This window comes from Glycine max, chromosome 13 (assembly GCF_000004515.6).
Source record: "Glycine max cultivar Williams 82 chromosome 13, Glycine_max_v4.0, whole genome shotgun sequence".
NCBI classification, from domain to species: domain Eukaryota; kingdom Viridiplantae; phylum Streptophyta; class Magnoliopsida; order Fabales; family Fabaceae; genus Glycine; species Glycine max.
The window spans coordinates 37,310,580-37,337,979 of NC_038249.2; the positions used below are offsets into that span (position 1 = coordinate 37,310,580).

Below are 27,400 nucleotides of genomic sequence, written 5' to 3' on the forward strand. Positions count from 1 at the left end.
GAAAACGTTAAGAGTAGCTCATTACTTTGATTTCTAAAAGTATATAATGACGTCTTGAAATTAAGAAAATTCTGAAATTTTACTTATTTTATCTAAATTTATAAATTTAGCTATTTATTATTATTTTGATTCTTAAACATATGTTAATATTATCACTTAAATTACATATTTTTTATATATTTTAATTTGGACTAATATACGATTAACGAATTCCATGCACTTTCTTAAATTTATTTTAAAATTTGCTGATTCCAAGAACTAATGTAACGGTTTTTTTTCCTTCTGAATTGAACTAATGTAACGGTACTGTACACTTTAATGATAGTAATAATTTACTAAAACGTTAATAAACAGGCTCAAAAACTTTTAAAAATAAAAGTTTCAATCATTTGTACTTTTTTATAAAATAATTAGTGTATAAATTAATTCATAAACTTTTTTATCATAAAAGGTTTAGAAGAATTATTGGTTTCTAAAATTTAATCCCTAAAATTACAATAACTTATTATGTTTTGATCCTTCAATGTTTTCATTTATGCAAATTAACCCTTCTATGAAATATTGTTTCTAGATAAAATAAAAAGTCACCTAAAAATCCAATCTTAGTGTCAGCCTTAATCATATATATCCAACCCCAAGCTCAACATGTTTGAAAAAAGTAAATCAGCAATTTAGTTACCATCAGCTCCAGTCCAGCTTCAGATTATTATAGGAAACCCCGACCAGAAATTAAAATCCAAAACCCATCAAAGGAAATAACTTATGAAAGACGAATTAGAAAAGAAAAGCATGAGAAAAATGTAATAAATGATGTGATGTAAAAAGAAAAAAAATATGAAAAAAAGAGGAGTATGTATCCAGCACTGATTTTTTTTTTTTTAAAAGTGGGAGATAGATACCCATGCACAAACAGATTGTATATGGTTTTAAAAAAAAATTATACAACCATCTCCTCTTTGTATGTGTCCTCTATATGGGAAATTTTTAGTACGGGAGAAAATTCACAAACGAAAAAAAAATGGAAGAGAATTGAAAATGAATATATGATAATATTTGTTGATGTTAATATAAAAAATAAAGCAGCCACTGACTAAAGTATCACCGTTGAGTCAAATATTCTAGCTAGCATGTGTAGGTGTCGTCTATCTCTTGTGGGGTGGATGTTCATAATTTTTCTTCTTTAATTATTTTAACTTTTACGTACTTCCTTTTCATAAGACGAGAGAAAATCTAGCTACTCTAGCTCTTTTCCTTTTCCAACAATAAGAAGGTATAAATTAAACATGAACGGGAGAAAAAATATTAAAGTATATCATCATCTCCGTTGTGTCACTCATATTCTAGCTAATGTATATCACAAAAAATTCTAGCTAGCATTTAATTATCTTGATAAGTTCGATCTTCAGTCGTCACACACGTACACCGCACACTGTTTATGACTTTTCACCATGAAAAAACAAATCGCGACCGAAACCTTCTTACATTCGTTTCTTCTAGTTTCTAATTTCTACTTACGTTTCTGATCCGCAACTTCGATCATTGTATATGGTCAAGTCGCAGAGGGCTATATATACGTGTCTAACACAAACCACTTAATGTACCCTGATATACACACACACAGCTAGCAGATATTACATACACGTGAATCACTAATTAAGCCATGGAGAAGAAATCAATAGCTGGGTTGTGCTTCCTCTTCCTTGTTCTCTTTGTTGCTCGTAAGCTACTACTTTTAATGTTAGTTCTACTCCATGTCTTTCTTAGTATGCATATATAATGTTACATTCTACGTATTACTGTGCATGTCTCTAGCTATATATTTATGTAATCATCTAATGTTTAGGATGCATACGTAGTTGAATATAAACAAAAAAAAAATAAACAAACCATGCTGATTAAAAATGTAACTAACTTTTTAATATTATGAATCTCTTTTTTAAAAAAAAATAATAGTTAACTTCATTTTCTAAAGAAAACCCTTCACGCTAATTAATTATTCATGAATTAAAACCTTTAATTTTATGGGCATGAATGATAATACTCTCTTTTTTAAAGATCACGTAGTTGATAATCAAATGATTATTGAAAATATTATAACATTTTAGAGAAAATATTACTTTATGCGTTTTATTTGCATGCATATAGTCTTTGATTTTGTTTTAATTTTCAATATCTCTTATATATCATTCAATTATTGCATTAATGTGTAGAAGAAGTTGTGGTGCAAACTGAGGCAAAGACTTGCGAGAACCTGGCTGATACATACAGGGGTCCATGCTTCACCACTGGCAGCTGCGATGATCACTGCAAGAACAAAGAGCACTTGCTCAGAGGCAGATGCAGGGACGATTTTCGCTGTTGGTGCACCAAAAACTGTTAAATGGATCCATTCACTCCAACGTGAAGAAGATGCATGCAGCGCTATTTTATAAAAAATAAAACTACTATATACTATATATAATAAGACTGGCGCTGCATCAATGACCTATGTATTATAGTATATATTATTACCGATGTCAGAACTATAGATGCATGTACTGTGCATAACGGCTGAGTTATGTACTTATGTTAAGAATAAAATAAAGTGCTGTTGTTGCAAAGCATGGTCGTATTGTATTGTTCTTAGTACGATCTTTTTAATTAATCTTCATCTCATCTCTTCAGATATATTCATGTTTAATTGTTCTTAACTTGAATATATCAGATGCACAATTAACAATATAATGATGCTAATGTCACTCACTTAATTAATTAATACAGAAAAGCAAATTGATAAATAATTCATAAATCATAATTGAGTTATAGTACTTGATTTCAGTTTAATTACTTTACAAAAAATAATTAATGTTTTTATGTGTAAAACTTAATTTCAAAGTGGCTAAGGATAATCAAGAGAATTAGCTCTATTATAAATTTTTTAATATCATATTTAATTTTTACCGATAAAAAAAGTGATCAAGGATAATAACAAAAAAAAGTAGTCAAAGATAAATAGTTTACAAATAAGGAAATTAATTATATTAATTAAAATTAAAATAATTAACATGCATGAAGTCTGCAGTTTTCTTGATAGTACATGCAAAATATGAAATCGTGAAGAGCATGGAAAAGACAAGTTTCACCACATAGGCTTCATTTACAGCTCCAGAGAGCCGGATTCCCAAGCCTACTACATCTTTAGCCTTGCATATTCTTTCCCAAGACAACAAATGCATTTTCCTAAGTTTTCTCTTTCCTTATTAAATGGATTTTGCGAGTTGAAATTAATATCAGACTCGCAAATAATCTGATACAAAGTATTAGAATAGATCGCAATGACAAGAAACAATAAGCACTTACCTCCAAATCATGGTTTTTGAACATGAAAATGAAATTATTGATATGAGCTTTGTTTAATAAAAATTAAATTATTATATCTTATTAAAAAATAATCATATTAATTAGCAAAGAAAATTAATTTATTTATATCATCAAAGCATAAAATATTAAGATAATACATATTGTATACTGTAGTATAAATCAGAGTATTTATAAGTATATATATTTTCTTACTTAAATGTAAATTTAATCATATTCTTAAAAATTTAGTTTAAATAATTTGATACAAGTCGTCTATGATAGTATCTGCATCACTGCATGCATAAGCTAGCCAAAGTCGTGTATGCATTACGCTTGACGGTATTGTAAAAGACAGAAGAAACTGTGGCATGATTTGACAGTTGTTGTTGCCTTCAGGGCTTATGTTTTAATACGTGCTTCTCTAATCTATGCGCTGTGTCGAATCTTATTCAACTTCGCTTTCACTCTTTGACACCAATCTATCGTTTTCTTCTCCGTCTCTAGCTAACGATAGTGATATGTATTCTATTTGTGATTTATAAATAATAATTAAATAAAAGTTATTATTTAAGAAATATAAAATTTAAGGCATTAAGACTTTGAGTTTTTAATTTTTTATAATCATCTTAAATATATTCATTGACTTTTTTTACGCCTTTCTTAAATTTGGAAGAAGTCTAGCTAGTTATTTAAAGAAGAAAAACATATTTTATGATGGTTTTGAAATTCTTACTAAAAATATATAAGTAGATATTATTTTCTTTTAGAAATCACAAACATTTTTATGGGAGAGAATTTTATTTCAGCCATGTAGAATATGAATGATAATTTTTTCTTTTTAATATTTAATACCTAGTTAAAATTCAAATACAAAATTATTAGTTAAGTTAATTAAATCAACCATATACACTAATTGATTTACATGATCTTATAAAGAGCAAGGATTTATTATTATGAGATAAAATTGTCCATAATTGAAATATGATAATTAAACTAAAAACAACTAAACGCCAATCGGATATATATAATATCTCAATTATTAATTTAAATTTAGTCAAAAAAAGTATATATACATTATGTATAGTTTTTTTCCTCTTAAGTATGATTTTAATTTTTTTTAATTTGCAATAAATTTGGTTTTGGTTCCCCAAATTTTAAAAAATAAATAAATTTTGTATCTATAATTTCAAAAAAATTCTTTTTTAGTCCCTATATATCTTTAAACGACATTAGTTATATTGCTTACGTTACTATAACGGAGGACACATTACCTTATGCAGTGTGAATTTATTAAATAAATTAAAGTGATTTTTTTTTCTTCTCAAATTTGAGTCAAATTTCCTTTGGATCTTCTAAATTCAAAAAGTAATTTGTTTCGTCCATTAAATTTTAAAAAAAGTGATTTTTTAGTGTGAATTTAAAATAATTTTATAGTCTCCCAAGTTTAAAAATGATTTTTTAATCCCTTTAATTTAAAATAACTCATTTTAGTCCTAAAAATTGAGTTGTAAAAAAAAAAAATCTACTAACATGGCTAACAGTGTTGATTTTTTCCTCCCATTCCACCGCACAATCATCCAAGCCTCGTATTGATTGGCCCGATCATTTTGCATAAAAAGTGAAGTCTTATTGAAATTAGGGCATATCAGTCCTATCCTTCTTGGTAAATGGTAAGAATTCTAAAACTCCACCATAATGACGTTCTCTAATGGCTCCTATGCCTGCACATGCACTCTAATTGTCTCCCGTAAACTCCACATTACCGTATTTTTTTATGGCCAATATTTAAAACATATTGCATGTAATCCTTCTTATTCAAAGATTAATGAGAGAGAAACATCTAATGAAGATATGAGCTTCGAATGGATTTCTCTAGGTCCGGTTCAATCTATATTTGCGCAAACTTGCCCCCATAATGTATAGATGTTGAATGCGAACACAAACAATAACTTTTCATGAGACTTCCACATGCATATATATATATATATATATATATATATATAAACGGCTTCCAATGTTGAACAATAAGGTGATGATCTATCACCATCGAGGGACCTCAAACATGACAAATTTGTAATCCTCCTCGCCACTGAAAACCACATGGTAAAAATCATCAAGTAGATCAATAGTTTGGATCTTCCCATTCCTTGTCCAAACTTTTCTATAATTTTGCTTCCAAGATATGACTATTTTTTCCAGCACATCAACAACCAAAATATTTCTCCATTGCTCTTACCAACATAAGGTCTCCTCACCAGAGAGAGGGACTACAGGTCCATCATTCTTTTTCATAACCTTTCCTTCACTCTCCTTTGGCACACCCTCTAGCAAGTCATCTTCCAAAACCACCATTGTAATCCCCAAACCTCCTAAACCTCTTGTTGGCTTCAAAAACTTTAATTTTCTTTGTAAATTATAATTACCCAAACCTTCTTCTATTGACCTCCACCTCCATAGGCAAATCTCTCTCAATCTCTTTAATTTTCTTATTACTTATGTGTAATAGGTCCTCCTCCCGGCTAGAGACAACCCTACTAGCCTCACCTTTTTCAAAAACCTTATCAGAGTTTACCATAATTCCCAACTTAGATATTTAAACCTTTGAAATGAACTACGTTGTTGGTATAATCAAATCAACAAGCCCATGGTAACAAAATAAGTGACAAATAATAAATGTGATTAATATGATTGCAAATAACTAATTGAGCATGCCTTCAGGAATTTGATTTCTAAATTTGTGTATAGAATAATACATGTTGAGAGATGTGAATCCTTTAAATGAATTTTATGTATATCAAAGAATTAATTTTTGACTTTTTACTAAGAACCCCATGTTAAAAAAAGAGTAACCTACAAACATTTATTGGACAAAATAAATTACGTAATGTCTGAACCTTAATTTTTGGGGTGGCATGGAATACTCCACTGTCACATGTCTCAACCTCAGTTTTTCTTCCCCAAAGCGTCACCTCGCACATGGGCCACCCCTAAAATATAATCAGGGCCCATACACCTATTGGGCTCTCATCGAAGTCCATTTGATCAGAATCCACCAAATAGATCTTCGTCTTCAGAGTTTTTCATTCGGTTAACGACTTCACCTGTTTCCGCTACTTAACTCACTGCAAAAGCCAAAGCTCAGCCAAACGTAAATAAAAAATGTCCAGAGATGCAAACAGAAACGGTGCTATGTCGAAAAACGCTGAAAACGACGAAGACGAAGCTCCGTCACGGAGAGATTCCAGGAAGTCGCGAGAAAATTCGGACGTAGACTCAGAATTCGACAGAAAGCACAACAATTCGCGGAGAGGAAGCTCCGATTCCGAAGACGGCGATAGGCGGCGCCGGAGGAATAGGAAATCGAGGCGTCGCTACTGCAGCGAGTCGGAATCTGGTTCCGACTCCGGGAAAGCACGAGAACATTCTGAAACCGATAGAAAGCACAGCAATTCGAGGAGAAAATCGCGGGGAGGAAGTTCGGATTCCGACGAAGGAGATAGAGCGCACCGGAGGAAGAGGAAATCGCGGCGGCGCTACAGCAGCGAGTCGGATTCCGACTCCGGCTCGGAGGAGTCCGAGTCGGAACGGTCCGGTTCGGAATCGGAGAGTGAGGAGGAGCGGAAGCGGAGGGAGAAGAGGAGGAGGAGAGAGAAAGAGGATGAGAGAGAGAGGAAGCGGAGGAGGAGAGAGAAAGAGAAGAAGAGGCGGAGGAGAGAGAAGGAGGAGGAGGAGAGGAGGAAGAAGGAGAAGCTGAAGAAGAAGAAAAAGAAGAAGGAGAAGGAGGAGAGAGGGAAGGGAGCGGTGACGAATTCTTGGGGGAAGTATGGTGTTATTAGAGAAACTGATATGTGGTAAGAGATTAATGCATTTCTATTATTTTATTAATTGTTATGTTCGATTATTGATTGAAATGAAATGTGAGAGAGGATTGTTTGTTGTGATTGATGATTGAATGGTGTGGTCATAGAGGCTGATTGATTGTTTGTGAATTGTGACAAACTACAAAGTTGTGGAGTGTTGTAGGTTTTGAAATTCTCTGGCAGTGTGTTTTGTTACTTTGGTTTTGCATGAGTTGTTGTCTGTGGTTGCTTGAGGATGAGACTGAATGTGGTTAGTAGACTTGCGATTAGACAATGTTGTAGAATTTGATTGAATGATGACGGGATTGAGAATTATAGGTTTTCAAATTGATCCTTGGTAAGATTGGTGAAGGGCAATGCCTAATAACAGGATTTGATGTTTTCTCATGACAAGAAACACAGAAAGAGGAACGAAAAGAAAAAAACAACTCAATAAAAATTCCTGTATGCTCCAAAAAATCTATCTTCCATTGCATTTGCTTACAAGAAAATTAAAACTCAAAAACTGTCCTATTTTAACAGAACTTTACAAGCCATTTCATTGCATGGACAGTAGGTCCTGTATGCTCCAAAAAATCTATCTTCCATTGCATTTGCTTACAAGATAATTAAAACTCAAAAACTGTCCTATTTTAACAGAACTTTACAAGCCATTTCATTGCTTGGACAGTAGGTCCTGTATGCTCCAAAAAATCTATCTTCCATTGCAGTTGCTTACAAGATAATTAAAACTCAAAAACTGTCCTATTTTAACAGAACTTCACAAGTCATTTCATTGCATGGACAGTAGGCTATACTTTACTCTTCTGATTATGATTACTAGTTTTTCAGGTTTACAATTTTTGAAATTTGTTGGCTAATGCCATCATGCGTCAACTTCTGGTATATAGGAAGATGCTAGTTGTTGGCATAAGCAAAGGTGACCGTTTTTTCTTTTATTTTACTTATGTTGTGTTTGATAATGGTGAAATACGTGAGAAATGGGAGGGAGGGTGAAGAAATGGGCTTGAGGTAAGGAAGTTCCCTCGTTTGATACCCCTTAAATAGAGGGAGATTTCTTTAAAAAAAAATTGTGTGGGCCCCACACTGAAACATTCCGCTCTCAGGAGTCAGATGTGATGAAATAGTGAGGGAGTGAAGCTTCGTTCTTCACTTTACTAAAATAACCCTGTCTCTTTCACTCTTGCTGGAGAACCCTGCCTTCTTCACTCTACAGTGTCTCCGCTGCTGCTGTGTTGGTCAGTTTTCCCACTGGTGAGGGTGTGACATGACTTGCACGAGCAACACATGAAAATAATCAAAATATAAAAAATATAATTATACCACGAATTGTAATTTGAAAACACATGCATCTGACCATGGCATAATCAATTATAATTCTCATATCATTATATAATTGATTATATTGAAATTATAATCGATTATATAGCTGGAAGGCTACATAATGAATTATAATTTCACTAATTGATTATGTTTTGCCATATGTTCAGGCAGTGCCATTGGCCCTTGGACATTTTCTAATTAAAAGTTTTAATAAGTCTATTGCTTAATTTATCCAAAGTATTTGATCTCATTGGTTTGCACATTTGAATGGGTTAACTATACATAAAATCATGCTTATTGTTGTGTCACCTAAGACTCTAGCAGAAAGTATTATCAGTTTACTGGTCTTGATATTTTACCATTTAATTAATTAAGAAGCCATGCAATGCATAGCAAGAAAGATGTTTTGTACTGTTATAAAATTATTATGAATTCAGTTCAGTGTTCACAGTTTTGTAAGTGGGATGTTTGACAAATTATTATGGTATAATTGATTATACTGATTGTATATCGATTACATGGGCGGTGTAGGGGATACGGGTAAAAATAATGAATAAATATAATAGGGTAAAACAGTGTGTTTCTTAATACTCTAATTTCTTTCCTTTCCTTTCCTTTCGTTCAAAATTCACACCAGACAATCTCATAATTTTATTTCCACTCTATTCTCTTCTATTTCTCTTAAACCAAATAACTCATACTTCTACTCTATTTTTTTTTCCATCTATTTCTCTCTTCTTCATTCCCCTCCTACCCATTTCCACTCCCTCTATTTCCTTTCTCTCTACCAAGCAAGGTGTTAATGTAGGGGGAACAGCATCAGAAATTTCTTAACTGGGGTTTTTGTTGAAAGGGTTTAAGCATAGCAATTTGTACTTGATACTTATGGTTTGTTCCATCTGTTGTTTCGTGATGGGCACTTTAGCTACACTTTACGTCCAGGAAAGCATGTACTTCTCTGTTTAGACTTTAGTAGATAAAGTAACTGAAAAAAGTTGTAAAATTGGTAATATGTTTACTGGATATTATGATCATACTTTTATTTTTATTTTGGAAACTTCAATTTATCATAAGACTCTCAACTCTAATGTTTGTGGTATCAATTTACCAAAGCTTATCATTAAGTAGTAAAGCTAGAAAGGTCTTGTGTTTAAGTAAAAAGCATCCTGCATTTTTGGTGTGTCTGAATTTAATAACTAGCTAATTTAGCTTTTATATCTTATGAACTAAGGGTCTTGTCATCCCTCTATGAGTGACCTTATGAATATTACAGGACCAAACGACCAGAGTTCACTGCATGGTTGGCAGAAGTAAAGCAGGTGATTATTTTATTCTACTTTCTATATTATGCAGTCTAAACATGTATGATGTTTTCTGTCAAAAAAAAATGTATGATGTTTCTTCTTCCTTGGTGGTCATCTGTCCGTTCTTGTAAAAATTAAGTTTGTGGTTTCTTTACATTATCTGGGGGAATATTTTCTCTGTATTCTTCACACAAACTATTTATCTTGTTTCATCAAGAAACCAAATTTTCATAATAATTAGGTAACATTTATTTCTTGCCTGAAAGCCTGTTGGACTTGGTCAGTTTGATGATATTTTTGTCCTTAAAAAAAACTGCAGAAAAACCTTTTTTCATTCATATATTGGAGTCCTAACTTATATGATTGCCATGATTACATAAAATATATCCTATATTGTAATTGTTGTGGCATTTTAACAGGTGAATCTGGAGAATATGTCCAATTGGGAAGAAAAACAGATGTTCAAAGAGTAAGCACCTAAACTTGCTTCTCAGGTGGGGGGAAATGTTAAAAAAAATTAAGAAAAGAAGAATGGAGGGAGGATAGTATATAAAGTTGCTGTTTGTTAACTGTTAAGTTTACTTTTAATGTAGTACTGTAGGTGAAAAAGATCCCAATATGTTCTTATTGATTTCTCTCACTCTCCCCTTAGTGGACTTGTTGACTAACTGATTGATTATTCACATGTTAATAGTTACATTTAATACTGTGTTGATTTTCTTTTCTTGGGTACATATACTGTGTTGGTTTAAATGTAATCTTGTGTCTAATTTCTGATATGCAGATTCATGGAGGATCACAACACAGCTACCTTTCCTTCCAAAAAGTAAGATCTTGCAGGGTTTTAGTTTAGCTTATTTAAGTCTGTACAGACCTTTGTGCTCATTTTTGTAAATAAGAAATAATTTATGCCCACATACCTGTTATTTGTCATCTGGGAATATTTTTGTCTTTTGATTTATCCGTGCCGTGCTCATGAATGCAAACTCATTGTTTTTGCAATGATGGCATGGATCTAAGATCATGAATGAATCATTTTTGTGTATCTATAAGGTTTTACAAATGGTTTAATGTGGCAGGTACTACAATCTTGATGCTTACTACAGGCGTGAAATGGAAAAGGAGATGAAAAAAGGTTTTAAGAAGGTCCAGGCAACAGAGCGCACTATTTTCAATGATGAAGAACAGCGCAGGTATAATTTTGTACATGCTGCTTTTACTATTTAATCTTAAATTGGTTTGGCAACCTTTATCTTTTAAAATTACCCTACATCTACTGTTATTTGATTTATTTTCTTAAAAAACAACAATGTTGACTATCTTCTAGTTTCTGTCATTGATATGTTAGATTTTCAATAACTACTTGTTTCTTTTCACTCTTTGTTAACAGTTTTTCATTTGCAAAATCATACCTATACTAAATTACTTGAAGCTGTCTTTACGATTGGGTCAGAATATGACCTCTAAAACATTACCCATGCATAGTGTTGACCTGAATTGCTTCACTCTGCCATAATTTTTTATTGCATTTTAGGCAAGAATTGTTGCAAGCTCGTGAAAAGCATAAGGAAGAGCAAGTGATGGCGTTGAAGCACTCTATGCAAACTGGAATGGTTGGTTTTTTACTGGATTTCTTTTACGGAAATTTGATTTCTAGTCATTTTGTTGATGGCAAGGTTCTTTTGTGATGTTGGCATGTAATAATTTACAGGCACAGGCAATGAAAGAGCAAGCTCAACTTAGGGAGGAGATGGCTTACCAGTACAAGCTTGGAAACTTTGAGGTGAGAGTTACATACTAAACTCCTTTTTTGAGATTGGATTTTAGCTTTTGAGCCTCACCTAAAACTAGCGTCTATTTTATCACTATAGGCTGCTGCTGCTATCCAGAGAAGGTTGGATCCTGATGCTGCCATATAGTTGGACATACTTACTGTAAATTGAAGAGTTGGGTGATAGGGTAACAATGTTCCCGTCACCATGAGGATTAATTTTATGCCAACTATGTGTCTTTTGGCTTAGTATTAGCATGCCGTGGATGGGTTATTTTCTGATGGATGAATAAATTTTCACGGTTACTGGCTCCTGTTACGTCCACCATTGCTAATTGAAGAGTGTTGCTTTTTAACATGATGGAGATTTTGGCATTGTAGTTGACTAAGTAACCATTTCAAAACTAAGAGTTTAAGCTACATGCATGGCTTCAAAATTGTCCATCACTCCCACACTGAAATTGACTATTGCATGTGAACAGTCTTTTAAGTGAAAAATTTGTTCGACCGTTCATCTTTTCAAATGATTGTTCTTCTGAAACTATTTTTTACCCCATGTTTGAGTGAAAATATAGAGGGAGGAAATATTGAAATGGAGGAGTGGTGAAGGACAGAAGCTGCAATATGAATGTGCTGTTGCATTCTGTACCCACTGATAGTTGTTAGGGCTTACTGCTTCCATGGAAGATAATTGTCATCGTTAAGTTTGAATGAAATTTAATTGGAGGTTTGCACCAATAAGCATGAAAATAAAGAAGCTAAGTGGCTGTTGGGTATGAGAAAATATTTTCTACTTTTATTTCCTGTTTTTATTTTCTGAAAATAGTTTTTATTTTTAAATTTTCAAGATTTAAAAAATGTATTTGCTTATTCCTGCTTTTATTTTCAAAATAGAAAATATTAAAAATTTGATTGCTATTACTGTTTTTGGGATCCAACTTCACCTTGGATTTAATGTTGTGTTCAATTCTTTAAGTCCCAATGCTGTTATTTCGTTTACATTCCCCCCAACCCTTCACCATATTTTTACCTCTGTTTCTTAGTTGATATATAGGTTTAAGATTGGTATTAAAGAAAAAATGTTGTAGAGTAGAGATTACACCCTCTAATTTGGTTTATTACTTTGAAATCTTATGTCACGGCAATCCTCACCTTGGCTTTTTCTACCTTTTGGAGTAATTTTTTTCTCGAAATTATGTATTTTATAAATAGAAGTAATAAATTTTTATATCACTTTACTCTTAAAAGACCTTGTAACCAGTAGTCGTATAAAGATTTATGATTTTTGTTTACAAAGTTATAATTACTTTTATGACTTATCTTTAAATCAGAATTAATTTAAAAAATGAGCTAATTTGATAATTTTTGAAAAAAAATTATTCCGAATGGTCAAAAAGTTCCTTACCTCACCTCTTTAATTTCTTTCTCCCTCCCCGTCGATAATACATCGGCCATTGCAATATCTTTTCTCAGTGTTACGTCCACACATTCTTTGGATTCCACTGGGATACCAATTTTTAAGTCATGTTTTTTATATTTAGTTTTAAGAGATGTTAGTTACCAACTTCCCAGTGTAAAATATTAAAATTGCTACACGAGAAATTGGCATCAGCGCAACACAGGCATCATCAGTGAAAATTATATTTGAATATTTACATGAAAGAATGACGATCTAACAGAGCTTTCCGCTAGTTTCTACTGGTTGCCTGAGTTAAGAATTCACACACAATTTCTTGAGATATATTGCATAATTATTCATTTGGTTGTTGTTAAGATTTTTATATCCTAGAATCTTATTCATTTTGTTTCATTTCAAAACCATTGTTCAATATATATATATATATATAAGCCAAGAGGCGAAGAAAGTAAGAAGTTCATTTATAATTTTTCATAGCGTATTACGTGACATATGCCTCTGTTATTTTATTGAGAATGTAATTATACTGTTGTATAAGATGAAATTGTAAGAGACTGTTTGGTTTGAGATAACGTTTTCTATTTCCATTTTTTATTTTTCTTTTATTTCTTGTTTTAAAATATAGGGCATATGAAGATATCTTTTTTTAATGTTTTCTGTTTATATTTTTTATTTGAGTTTTTATGTTAAACTTTTAAAAGTAATAAATTAAGCCAACAAAAAATGAAAAATAAAATATTTTCTCAGATTAACTAAAAGATTCTAGTATATATCTTATAATTCCATCTTCTAATTTCCTCTTATTTCTCTCCTACCAGTCAGGGGTTTAAAGTTAAGGGTTAGAAATATGTAGATTGTACATCAGAATGAGATGGTTATGAAATACCTATGGTATGGTCCAGGTCATCTAACTAAATAAATTATGTCAAGTCTATTTAACTGAAAAGGAAGGAAACAATTCCTCGTTAATCTGCATGCTCCAAAAAAAATTCTATATCTTTCCATTGCATTCACTTACAAGTAAACTTAAAACAGTCTTATTTAACTTCACAACTTAATACACTATCATTCAGAGTGCAATCTTAAATATATCATGAAAATATCAATCTTTGGAAAAGGAAATGGTTATTGTTAACTTTTTGTCTTTCATTGCATTGATGGAAAATTATACTTTACTCTCCTGATTATGAATTTTAGTCTTTAGGGTTTTTTACAATTTGAAAATTTGCTGGCTAATGTCATCATGCTATAACTCAGGATTTTTTTTTCCAATGATCATCTATAAATTAAAGTTTTTACCTAATATTACATAGATACCACTACTAACTATCATTGATGTAAAACAAAACACTCTTTTGCCAATTCAAATTGCAACCACACTGTGATCATTGCTTATCACCAACCTGCTTCGCAACTAATTTGATAATTTGTCAAACTACAGTCTTTTGAGGCTGATTGTAATGCATATAATTTTGACCTCGCGCGACTTGCATTCTATTGCTCAAAACACCCCGCCATCTTAATTTCCACTGTCTTCAAGACCTTTGCATTCTTTAGAATATACTGTAAGCTCCAACTTGTTTTTGGAGCCACCATATTCTCTGAATTTAAACATAGTAAGGTGCGAGCTAAGACAGTTATGAACTGGTGTTATTGGCTTTGTCCACTTTCTTTCACTTAGCCCACCACAGGTCAAATAAATCTGTTCACTTTTTTCTAAAAAAAAAATCAAATAGGAGAGAGAGAGAGAGAGAACAAAGAGAGTAAATACCAAGAAAACATGAAAACTGAACCTCAAAATGTCAACAAACCTTGTGAAGTAATTTTAAGCATGGGGCATTTTGCCAGCAATTGTATAAGAAAATAAGAGTCAATGATACTTAAATAAAGTTCTAGATGAACCAAATTGAGAAGTTCTGGAAATAATCCAAAGCCAATGTCAGAAAGAACCAGCATGTGGATGAGAATAACAGAATTATATAGCAATGAAAACCAGGGAAACAGATTGTGCTTTGTGTGATGGGGAAAAAAGGATTTGCAGAAGAAAAAAAATTTATTTTATACAACTAAAATTTACACTTAATAAATACTCGTAAATATATAAATTATATTATAATTAAAATTTATAATAAATGAGTATTTTTGAATATATAAATTATATTTTAAATTTATCCTTATCATATCCTACCATATCTTTATGCAACAATTTGAATTTATTTTTAAACTTTTTTAATGTATTCTAGAATCTTAAGAGATTTTGTTTTATTTTAAAATTAAAACTATTGTTAGGGGCTCCTCTGTCTGTTACTTCTACTATTGCGAATCGAAGAATGCTAACATTTGGCATTGTAGTTGACCAAGTTAATATTTCAAAACTGTAGAGTTAAATGTTTAGCTACATGCATGGCTTTAAAATTGTTCATCACTTATCACTCGGACATACGTACTGATCATGAAATTAACTATTGCACGAAAACAGTATTGTTAATGAAAAATTCGTTTGAGCATTCATCTTAATTTTCTCAAATGATCTTTCATCTGAAACTATAATTTTTTTTACCAAAAGCTTGAGTGAAAATAGAGAGGAAGGAATTCTTGAAATGGAGGAGTGATACAGGATTGGGAACAGAGGCATTATCAGTGAAAATTATATTTGGGATATATTGCATAATTATTCAATTGATTGTCCTTATCAAGCAATATAAAAATACTAGCCTTGAAGCTTATATTGATCAGGTCCAATTGTGATACGTTGAAGGAGCATGCTGAAGGTGAAAGGGTGGAGTTGATAAGCTGAGGCAGGGATGTGAAGGAATAGGGACATCAATGTTGAGGAAATGTGAAGAACACACACGAATTGAGTTTTCTAATGTAATAAGAATGTTCGAGAGCACACCAATTGAGTTTGCTAATTAATGACATCATGCCACAATATTCTGGTATATAGGAAGATGGTAGGTGTTAGTAGAAGCAAGGTGAAGGTGGATTAAATAAAAACTTAATTTAGGATTATTTTTTTCCCAATGCGCACTATTGCAACTTATAGAAGCCAATTTACAACCATACTTTTAATTTTAAGAGGGGAGAGGGGGAATTATTGAAATTTCATCAACTTAGGGATTACATTGCTACAAGAATGCATTTTATTTGTCTTTATTCCAATATGACCTAGATTGTAGATATAAATTTGTTATCTACACATTATATAGATACCACTACGTACTAACTATCATTGATGTAAACCACACTGCGATCATTGCTTGCCACCAACCTGCTTCACAACAAAATCAAAAGGATATACTTTTTAGGTGTAATAAGAACTTAGGTTTCAATTTCAAAGATAATTACTGTATCTTATATACGGAAAGAAATCTCCCTGTAGAGAAATTGTTTTATCATTTTCCTTTTCATGAAGGAACTTTACCTCTCTCTAGCTAGATCCGCAGAAGGACCTTATATTTGTTGTATCACTAGACAGACACAAAAATTTAGTTTGACGAATCGCATTGAAAAACTTAAAACTTTAACAACCCAATACTACAAAACACATCACCAACTCCTTAATAAAAATGAGGAAAAATTTATTTTGATTTAGTCATCCAAGGAGAAAATTGAAACAGTGGAGACTCACCTCTGATTTCCCCGAGTTAGATCTAGAACCTTCAAAATGATGTTGTTGAATGAGAGCTTATGAAATGGAGAAGTTGTTGAATGCTTGGGATGGGAAGGATAAAAAAGAACAACCACTCAATAATGGCTCTACCAAAAAAACATTGAATAATGACACTATTAAAATTTATTATCCTTCCCCAATCTCTAATAATAAAAAATGTAAAATAAATAATATTATAAATTGTGCATTAAAAACCCACTCTCTAATAAATGTTACACTAATTAATATATACAATTTATTAAATAAAAAGTTGACTAAAAAGGAAATGTTTTAAATATCTCTATGTTAAATAATATTATAAATTGTGCATAAAAACTCACTCTCTAATAAATGTTGCACTAATTAATACGATTTATTGAATAAAAAATTAACCAAAAAGAAAATGTTTTAAATATCTCTACGTTAAATAATATTATAAACTGTGCAGAAAAACTCACTCTCTAATAAATGTTGCAATAATTAATACGATTTATTAAATAAAAAATTAACCAAAAAGGAAATGTTTTAAATGTCTATACGTTAAATAATATTATAAATTGTGCAGAAAAACTCACTCTTTAATAAATGTTGCACTAATTCTTGTATTAATTATTTTTATAGTAGAAATACATTTCATTAAAAGAAGAGGAAAAATGTATTAACAAACAATTAAAAAAGAGAGAAATATTAATAAAAAAGATAATTTTAAAAAACATATAAATTTAAGATAAATTTATTACTATAAACTAAATTAATCACTTTTATTAATCTTCATCAATTAAATAATTGAATCATATATACATAAACAGTGGGATGGAGTAAATAAAAAATTAATTAAAAAGGAAATGTCTAAGTGTTTTTAAGTTCAGTAGGAAATCCTAAGTATGGTTTGGATTTGATAAGTTTTCAAATAATCAAATATGAAATCTAATCCGGATTAATAAAAATCATATGAGAAGGAATACGATGTATTTTCTAATGCATTTCTTTTAACATATATTTTATTATTGATTAAAATTTATTGAAAATTCTAAAATCAGAAAAAAGTATTAAATAACAAGTGAGACCTATAAATAAAATATAATTTCCAATAAATTTTAATCAATTATAAAGAATATATTCAAAAGAAAAAAAGTATGTTATTAACATTATTCTCAGCAAGATTCCAAATAATCAGTGATATTTTTGCCAAAACAAAATATAATACACAATTACTAGTGGCGGATAACCACCAGAACATGTTATTTACAATAGTCAAAAAGTAATGAATATTTTCACAAATAGTCAAAAAGTAACGAGTAAGCGTTAAATGTTTTAAATAATATTAATTGGTTTGATTTTATTTTTTACCTCAACTTTTATTTTTTTAGCAAATTAACTTGAGATATTTTACCTTTTACTTTTAAGAAACTTATAAATTTTACCCTTTGTTATTTATCCATTAGTTAACACAAAAGGTGGAGGTAAAATTTGCTTAAAAAATAAAAAGTTAAGGGTAAAATTTGTAAAAAAAAAAATGAGGGTAAAAAGTGAAACTATGATAGGAGTAAATTGATAGAGGATAAAATTTGCAAGTTTCTTAAAGTTAGAGTTAAAATGCATCAAATTAATTTTTTGGGAATAAAATTCACCAAAAATTGAAAAGTTAGAGGTAAAAAATGTAATTAAATCTTATAAAAATAAATATATTTCCTTTCATGTGATATTAATCATCATACTAAATAAATTAGTATTTTGCATTTTTTTTCTGTTTCTTGGCTCGTATAAATTGTATGTTTTGGTATGAAACAAATTTCATAAGATTCTAGGCTATGTAATTCTATACACAACAGTCAATATTAGTAATGACAAATAGAAGTTATGCTTCAATATTATTTTTATGTTTTTAGTTTTCATTCTCCCTCCCTATATCCCAAATGGTCAAAGGAGGTAGAAGCAAATCCCAAAAGTCCGCTTCAATTAAAACAAAGCCAGAACAAGTTGATAGGATTAGCCACCTATTTGATGATATAATTTATCATATCCTTTCCTTCCTCCCAACCAAAGAGGTTGTTACTTCAGTCTACGCAAGTTGAGGCAAACTAAGATTTTTGACGGCTAAAAATGTATTCCGGAGGCTAAAATAGCCACCAATGTCTTTTCCAACGTTTAATAAAGTCAATAGGTCCACATACACTAAAAACCACATTTGGTAGATTTTGAATGACCGTTGTTATTTTCACCATAAAAATAATAAAATACTGGATTGGATTTTACAAGGATAAACTTGATGGTCCACGTATAATTGGATAATTTTCCCACCCTATTAAAGATCTAAGGTCTAGCCTAGGTCATTTTACTAAATAAATTAAGTCAAGTCTTTTATAAAGTTCATTTAACTAATTAAAAGATTGGGCTTTAGGTCATGCAAAAGTCATTAATGTCTAATAGATTAAGGCCAGTAGTATGTTTTAAAATTTAATCACTAAGTAAATTATGTCAAGACCTTTTATAAAGCAACAGTAGTAGTAATAAAGAAATGAAGATTTGATACAATTTTTTAGACCCAAATTAGGAACACTTTAGACATTTCCATTTAAGTTGTCTAATATTTTTGTTAATTAATATATTTTATTAATTAGTGACATTTATTAGAATGTAAATAGTGTAAACTTCAAAAAATAATTTATTTATTAGAATGTAAATATTGATAGATAGATTTGACCCCAGTAATATTTTCTTTTTAACATTCGAACACCATTTCCAAAAGGATAAAAATTGGGCTAACATTAGAAAGTCGCGATGAACACAACATTTATTCGAAGCGGCAATAGAGTTTCCAAGTAGGGATTTCCTATATGAAACCTTTCTCCCAAATCAAGTTGAACATGCAGGGATATCTCTTTCAAGTTGCAATTGTTGCTTACTGCGAAAAGCATTCGCATTAGATCCCTAAATTCATATATTTAAAAAATGGTATTGAACCAGGAAAATGGTTTCTTTGTAGTGGTAAACGCGTGATGTAGTTTAACTTTTATCACTACATTAACTTTACTATCGGGAGCCACGTACCTACGTTATTTTTGCGTTTTGTGCGGTGGTATTTGTCCTGGTTCCTGAATAGCATTCAGGAAAGAGATATCGAAATTTCAATCTACTATTTATTAACCATTCTCTTTTAAAAAAAAAATCAACCAATTCAGAGATAACATTGCTACAGGGGTGCATGTGATTTGTCTTTATTACAATGACATGAATAGTAAATATAAAGTTATAAACTAAACATTAGACAGAAACTACTACTAACATCATTGATGTCAAACACTCTTTTACCATTCAAATTGTCACCGCATAGTGATCATCGCTTGTCATCAACCTGCTTCACAACAAAATCAAAAGCAATATTTATGTTTTAACAATTTATGTACAATATCAAATATAATAATTGTCTGTGTTATAGGGAAAGGCATTTTTCTTAATACAAGCTTAATTTGACACACCAGTTTCTCATTAATACCAAAACGTTAGATTTCATATATACCTGAACGAATTGCATACATCAAGGAAAATCTTGGCACAGAATTTGATAATTTGCCAAACGACAATACTTTGAGGATGATAGTAACGAATCCAATTTTGTCATAGCATGACTTGTTTTATTTGGCTCCAACCACTTCGCCATCTTTACTGTCACTGTCTTGAGGACCTTTGCATTCTTTAGAATATACTTTGTAAGTTCCAACTCGTATTTGGAGCCACCATACTCTCTAAATTTAAACGCCGTAAGATGTGAGCTAATACAACTAGGAACTGGTGCAGTTGGCTGTGTCCACTTTCTTTCACTTTCCCATAAACCTGTTGAATAAAGATACAACTATTATGTTTTTTATTTTTCAAATAGGAGACAGAGGGGGGGGGGGGGGGGTAAGGGCATGTTTGATTCCCTTCTAACTTTTTGGTTTTACAAGTTGTTTTCTAAAAGAATTTAGCATTACTAAAATATCAAATTAATAAAAAAATGTTTTCATAACAAGTGTTTTAAGAAAACAGAAAATTCAAGTGTTCATTCACATGCACTGATGTTATACTTAAACTTTTTGAAAAGATACAAGCATTTTCAAAAGTGCTCAACAGAAAGAAATTTTAAAAAGTATAGGAAACTCATTTAAAAACAGTAAGCAAACATGGCCTAAATATCAAGAAAACAATAAAACTGAACCTCAAAAGTCAACAAACCTTATCAATGTCAAGAATTTCAAGCTTGGGGCATCTAGCAAGTAACAATTGTATTAGAGAACAAGAGTCAATTGTACTTAAACAAAGCTGTAGATGAACCAAATTGTGAAATTCTGGAAATCCAAAGCTAGCATCAGTTAGAGCCTACATGAGGATGAGAATAACAAAGAATCGATTATAATATCACCCATTTCCTTTTAAAAGAATAGCATATAAAACAACGAAAATAAATAAGTTTGCTAGTGTGATGGGGTAAAAAAAATGATTTGCAGAAAGAACCTCACCTCTATTGTATAAGTAGACAGCCCCAAAAATTTAGTTTGACGAATTGCATTGAAAAAGTTAAACACATACTCTTTTTCATGCTGGTCAAAATAGATATCAGCATGTGCTTGTAACAGGTTAGGCAAGTTACCAACCAAAGAGTCACGGACTTTAGTTTCCTGCACTTGAAGGTACTCGAGAGAAGGGGTGACTACCTGCACTCTTTTATCATGACACTTAAGATGTAACTTCTTCAGTGAAGGCACACATATTTTAAACGAGGTTGAATTATTAGACTTCACTTCCTCATAACAAAGTTCTTCAAGAACAGGACACCCAGAAAAAAGCCTCATTATGGATTCATCATCTACAAGGTAAAGCACATCGACATGCAAAACCTTGAGTGAAGGAAGATGAATTGATGAAATGTTATTTAGATTGATTGTCAACCCAAGTGATAACTTCAGAACTGAAATGGTTTTGCAAGTGAAAAGTGTGTTGGGCAAAGTAACCTCAAAATAATAGTTGCAAATGAGGTCCATCTCCTCAAGGTTTTGGGCCACGGCAGTGGAAACCAATGAGCCAATCAAGTCTAAGCTGAAGGGTTTGCTATAGTTATATAGACAAAGCCTTTTGATGCATTTTGCTTTGCGTTGAGCTAAGATACTGCCAAAAACGGAAGCAAAGGTTGTGTTGAAGAAGCAAGGCCAATTGTCATCAAAATCAAGAGTAAGGACCAAAGTCCAAAGTGATCTCCACCTGGTGGACAAAACACTAGTAGTAACAGCCTCTATGGTTGGGAGGAATGAAAGGATATGGCAAATTATTTCATCAGGCAGACTGCTAATCCTATCAAGTTGTGCTGCCTTTGGTTTTGTTGGAGACTTTTGGCCATTGTTTCTGCGTACTTTGGCCTTTTGGGATACAATGAGGGGGGATAAACACAAAGAACGTAAAACAGAACCTCTATTTGGCATTGTGAACTGTTAATTAGGAACCAAAAAATAAAAATAAGAAAGAAAGGTAAGAATATTGTATGTCTTGATTGCAGAAAAACAGTGAATGGAAAGACGTTCTCTAAGGGGAAATCTTCACAAAAGAACCTTTAGCAAAGAGATAAGAGATAACACTCAATTTACTAAAGATACAGATTGATCTGAATCCCTCCTTTCCAGCTTCATCCTCCTATTTATTCAACTTAATAACCCCCTAACTAACTGTCTTAACTAAAGGTTTGCATAAAAGGTTACAAAAGTGAAACTAATTTAATTTAAATAAATAAAAAACCATCAGCTCTTGAGAAACAGCTTCTGAAATATCTTTTTCTAGAAAAAAATAATAAATACATAAAAACAAAGAAATAAAAGAAAAGTACATATGGAATCTAAATTTATTAAATATCATTAATATGGCATGAATGAAATATATTTCTCATTAATGACAAGACCTTTTATTAAAATATTTATTGCATTACATAATGTTTTTTTAACGCGTTGTGATCAAAGTCAACATCAATTAAATGGCCACTGCTTTTCAAAAAAAATTATATGAACGCTGACGGTTTTACAAACTTATGAGATCTATAGGCGAAGGCTACGGTGAACCACATATTAAGTGGTTCCCAGTAGACCATTATTTCTAACCATAGGATGTATCTTGTTACCATAGTATAGTCCACACTAGATCCATGCACCCTCCCAGCAACTCCCTTATCCAATTCCTCTGGCCACCATTTGCCGCCACTGGAAGCAATTTTCAGCGGCAGCATTTGTTTTTTTCTCGTCTTTCTTGTGGCAGCCCCGCCACGGAAGAAAACATGTTGAGGACCACTACATCTCCACCCTCAACAACCACAATGCCCCCACCGCACCAGATCTAGATGTCGTCGAACAGCGACACCAACCCCGTGAAAGAAGGAGCAGTTCCCTCTCCTCCTTTGAAACTCCTCCACTACCTCTACCTCCAGCCGCAGAGGGTCTACAGCCTCCATGACCATCCCTCTCTGTTGCTTCTTCTCTCATACGTGTCTTCATCTCCACTCACACTCACACTCTCTATATCTTGTTTGTGTTCTCAGTACTTTATCTCTATAAAACATTGGCGTAGATTTGGACCAGCCAACGGTGGCCACCTTCTGAAGAAATCTAAGTGCACACATTGCTAACACAACCCCAACACAATTCTGTCTCTCTCTTTAAAAAAAGCAATTGAGCATTATCTCTTATCACTTTGCAATTGATAATTGTGTGCGTGGAAGCAAAGAAGTGATTTTGAATCTGTTTTTGGGTTTTAGTTTTGTGTGGGGGAAGTGGGTGATGCGGTGGTGTTGAGCAATGCAAGATTGAATCTTTTTCTAATGAAACAAATAGGGGTTATGGATTTGAAGAATAAGAAGACTTGTGAGCCCAAGGGTCAGTGATGCACATAGGAGGAAAGTTGTAGCGGTCGTCGGAGGTGCAATCAAAGTCAGTGAGGGATTCGATCTGGTCCATTTGTGCGGTGCAGGCTGGGTTGACAGCAAGGACTAAAAGTTGAGGGATTTAAGACTGATCAAAAACTTGTTTAGAAACTAAGAGTACTGAATTTCACAAAAAGTTTAGGGATCAAAAACATATTTAACACATCATTTTATTACTTACTGACTGATACACTTGCCGAAATAAGGTTGTGATAATTCATTTTCCACACACATTGATAAGTGCAACACCATTAACTACACACTTTTTCATCATCACAACATGACATTTATTAAGCATACGACATTGATTGAGTAAGTTTCTAGCATTGTTGTCAGGGACTAGATTTGACATCATTGGAATGTTGAGATACTAGACTAAGTATTTTACTTGGTTTTTTAATATAATTATCCTTTACTTATCTTTATTTTTAATTGATTTTGCTTGTCTAATTTGATTTTAATAAACTTGATTAGATTAACTTTAGGTAGTATATGCGCAAACACAGTAGTCTTTGGTCGAAAGATTAAGAGGACCACTGGAGCTATTCACAAACTATACAAGTATGGTTCAGATTTGATTCCGCTGGTGCAAAAGAAATCAAATTGTTCTGAAGTCACTACAAGAAAATTGACTTCTAGCTATAGACAAAATTTGATACACATCCAAGAAAACAGCATCATAGTGAAATTAAAACTTGAAAGAAGAGAAAGGAGGGGAGGTAAGTACCTCAGATAGGAATTGCTCCCATTCCTATTGAAAATAATCCTATTTAGACTTAATATCATCAAAAGAAAGATTAATATCTCATGGAGATCATAAGTTCATACTTGATATACATCCAAGAAAACAACATCAAGAAATAATAATTGCCATACCAGAATGCATGTTACGCCAAGTGCCAGGACCACTGCAACACCCACCTCGTGAAGGCTGCTCTAAGTCCTGTAATCACAATCTGCAAAAGAAAAAAAATGATGAATTGGTTTGGGGAAAACAAATATCAGATATTCCAAGACCTAGTGATTAAGTTAAAATTAATAACCTGAAGAGCATGTTATAGACCTGATGGTGGGAGAAAACCCTGACATAAAAATTCACAAATAAAGCTATTGATATCAAACATTTGATGCAAAACACACAAGAAAACTAGACAAACTCCACTGAATCTCATTAAAAAAATGGCAAAGTAGGGTCTGATTCCATAATTCAAAATCAAATGATGCTAATTTTCATCACGATAGTGTTAGATGATAAAATAATGCTCCAGTTTATCAAATTCCATAAAAGCAATAAGCATTCTTCCATAATCAAAATCAATTAGCTATTTTCCAAACTCTAAAAGTTCAAAAAATCAACCCAAGAAAACTTTACTTTCATGACTTGTTTTACAAATTCTACAATTCTTGCTTCTCACAACTGCTTGATATCTCTTGGAACATCTATGATGACTAATATCATCAATTTCACTTCAAATTTCACAGTCAGTTGCATGTGTTGTAAGTGAAATGGCAAACTGAGAGCATCCAGAGTAGAAAGAGACATTCAAGCGTATCATGCAAAGGCAATAGTTAATCAGGTGCTAGAATTAAACTTTGAAATTTAAAAAATAAGTCCAATCACAAGTATATAATAATGCAAGAGTATAGATTAAATTATTAAAACCTTAGCTTCGTCAGGCATATGCTCTCCAATCTCCATGGACTACACTAGATCAAATTGGCCATTAGGAAATGGTTGCTCTAGAGCATCGGGAACCCAAAAGGAAGCATGCAATCACAGAAACATGAAAGCAAATATTATATATTTATAGTATATTCTATTAGCTACATGTGCATAGATTCTATAGAAGTTATTAAGAACATCTGCTGTGGAAAATAACGTACCTTGGGTTTGGATATATCATTCTCTTATAAATTGATATATCTTTGCCAATGTAAATACACCACTTCCCTTCAAAAGAACAGGAACAAAAACGGAAAGAACACATCATCAAAAGTTTAAGATCAAATTAAAAATAACCACATGAGAAGTGAATATTTTAACTAACAAGTAAAACAACCTTCAAAACAATTTATCAAATGTCTTCCACCCTAACCTTTGATTGCACTTTCCATTGACTGAGTGCATGTTGCAGACTTCCCTAACCATCATATGCGGTGCTTACATCCATTCTTCACTACAAGACTATTCAAAGCTTACACCAATTTGTATGAACATGTACAATGAAAAAAATAAGTTTATATGCAATTGAATTATTATGTACTAGATACACTTGTGAATTTTATGGTCTTAGTTAACAGATAAACAATGGAGCATATCATCTTAACTGATTCACTTAAAAAAAAACAAAAACTTAACTGAAACCTAACCAAGAGGCAGATAAAGAAAGGTCAATCAGGAATTTTATATTACATTTGAAATGCACAAAACAAGACAATACATATACAGAATCCTTGGTATGAGAGTGGTTGAGATCTAGAGAGAGAAAGAACTGACAGATAAACAACAGGAGCAGCTTAACTGAAACTAAACCATTAAAGAATGGCCACTCAGGAAATTTATCAAACACTTGAAATGCATAAAACAAGACAACACATACAATATCCAACATTAAAAAAGAAAGCTACAAAAAAACAAACTCAATCAAACTCTTCCTACCATGTTTTGTAAACACAGTTAGTTCATAATTCAACAATGGGATTGACACGCTCCGTGCGCTGGAGATTCAACACCCATGCCGCCTTGCTGACATTCGGTTTCCAATCGCCGGAGTAGGAGGATGTTCGAAAACGAAAACAAAACTCTTCTAACGGCGTTAGTTCGAAAACGAAAGCACCGTGCTTTTTCGCCATCGTTGTCATAACACTCTGCCGGCGCTTGTGTACAGGAGTGCTAATTTCTTCAACCAAGTCACAGTGTACAAAAAGATGATTACTCAAAATCAAATTACTTAAGTTATCGTGCTAATTACTTCAATCAAGTTATGGATAGTGTACAAAACTAAAACAAACAGACAAATGAGACTTTGAGAGCAAAAAGAATACTCAAAACATAAACAAATTTCTATCAAAACAATTGAGTTTAGGCGATTAGAATCTATTCTAATGCAGCTACCTACAAATTCCTAGAAAATTAGGAAAAAGCGAAGAAGAAGAGAAAGACTATCAGAGCTTACCGATGATGACAATCAAATAAGCGAATGTGATGCGATTTCGAAGAAGAGAAAGAAACAAAAATCAAGCTCTCATGCTTGATGTGCCTCGGTTTTGCTTCCAATCAACAATTCTCAAGTAAATTTGCATTGTCGACGGAGTTTAGCATTTTAAAAAATAAAATAAAAAAGAAGCAGTAATTTTTTATATAAAAGAAGTAGGTTTTTAATTTATTACAAAATTATCACTATAATAATAATAATAATAATAATATCTGATCTACATAATTCAGTTATCCTCTACAAATATTTTAATTATTATATTTTCTTGTTTTTCTATTAAATATTGGTTGTCTATTACAAGGGATAAATATTAATTTTAGACGACTATAATTTTTTATTTTTAATAAATAAATATTTTAAATTTATAAATTATATTGTAATTAAAATTTAAAACAAATAAATATTTTTAAATCTGTAAATTATATTTAGAATATTACAAAGGTTTTACCTACACACACAAAAACAATTACAGGTAAAAGTCCTTTGAAATTTCACCTACACTTATCACTAGACCACATAGAAACACACTATTGTAGCTACTTATCTTGATTTGACATGTAAGTCATTGATAATGATCCAGTT

General features: G+C 31.8%; 3 protein-coding genes and 1 long non-coding RNA gene across 30 annotated transcripts; 2 read left to right on the forward strand and 2 right to left on the reverse strand.

The window, feature by feature from the left end:
- The first annotated feature begins 1,505 nt into the window (after positions 1-1,505).
- Positions 1,506-2,600, forward strand: LOC100779239 (defensin-like protein). Its single transcript, XM_003543198.5, has 2 exons — positions 1,506-1,718; positions 2,211-2,600. Exons 1-2 carry the CDS (start codon positions 1,661-1,663, stop codon positions 2,378-2,380), a joined length of 228 nt encoding a protein of 75 aa, XP_003543246.1. The 5' UTR covers positions 1,506-1,660; the 3' UTR covers positions 2,381-2,600.
- A 3,660-nt stretch (positions 2,601-6,260) lies between these two features.
- Positions 6,261-11,911, forward strand: LOC100778706 (DEAD-box ATP-dependent RNA helicase 42). Its single transcript, XM_003543197.5, has 8 exons — positions 6,261-7,190; positions 9,796-9,841; positions 10,246-10,295; positions 10,611-10,652; positions 10,906-11,019; positions 11,361-11,439; positions 11,538-11,609; positions 11,698-11,911. Exons 1-8 carry the CDS (start codon positions 6,499-6,501, stop codon positions 11,743-11,745), a joined length of 1,143 nt encoding a protein of 380 aa, XP_003543245.1. The 5' UTR covers positions 6,261-6,498; the 3' UTR covers positions 11,746-11,911.
- Positions 11,912-14,766: 2,855 nt separating this feature from the next.
- On the reverse strand, positions 14,767-16,786 carry LOC106795527 (uncharacterized). Its single transcript, XR_001384233.3, has 2 exons — positions 16,646-16,786; positions 14,767-16,285 (listed from the first exon to the last, which is right to left on the reverse strand). It is a non-coding gene; the product is annotated as an uncharacterized lncRNA (long non-coding RNA).
- Positions 16,787-19,868: 3,082 nt separating this feature from the next.
- LOC102661462 (FBD-associated F-box protein At3g52670) lies at positions 19,869-26,915 on the reverse strand. Of its 27 annotated transcripts, none has more exons than XM_014765921.3 (9): positions 26,780-26,915; positions 25,700-25,780; positions 25,488-25,549; positions 25,267-25,343; positions 24,647-24,685; positions 21,166-24,559; positions 20,882-21,025; positions 20,187-20,500; positions 19,869-20,024 (listed from the first exon to the last, which is right to left on the reverse strand). In XM_014765921.3, the coding sequence occupies exons 6-8, from the start codon at positions 22,120-22,122 to the stop codon at positions 20,363-20,365; spliced, it is 1,239 nt and encodes a 412-aa protein (XP_014621407.1). In that variant the 5' UTR covers positions 22,123-24,559; positions 24,647-24,685; positions 25,267-25,343; positions 25,488-25,549; positions 25,700-25,780; positions 26,780-26,915; the 3' UTR covers positions 19,869-20,024; positions 20,187-20,362. The 27 variants fall into 27 exon arrangements, with proteins under 27 accessions (XP_014621407.1, XP_014621398.1, XP_014621402.1 ...); XM_014765912.3 differs by having other exon boundaries at positions 25,488-25,554; XM_014765916.3 differs by having other exon boundaries at positions 25,488-25,554; positions 25,664-25,780.
- Between the last annotated feature and the right edge of the window lie 485 nt (positions 26,916-27,400).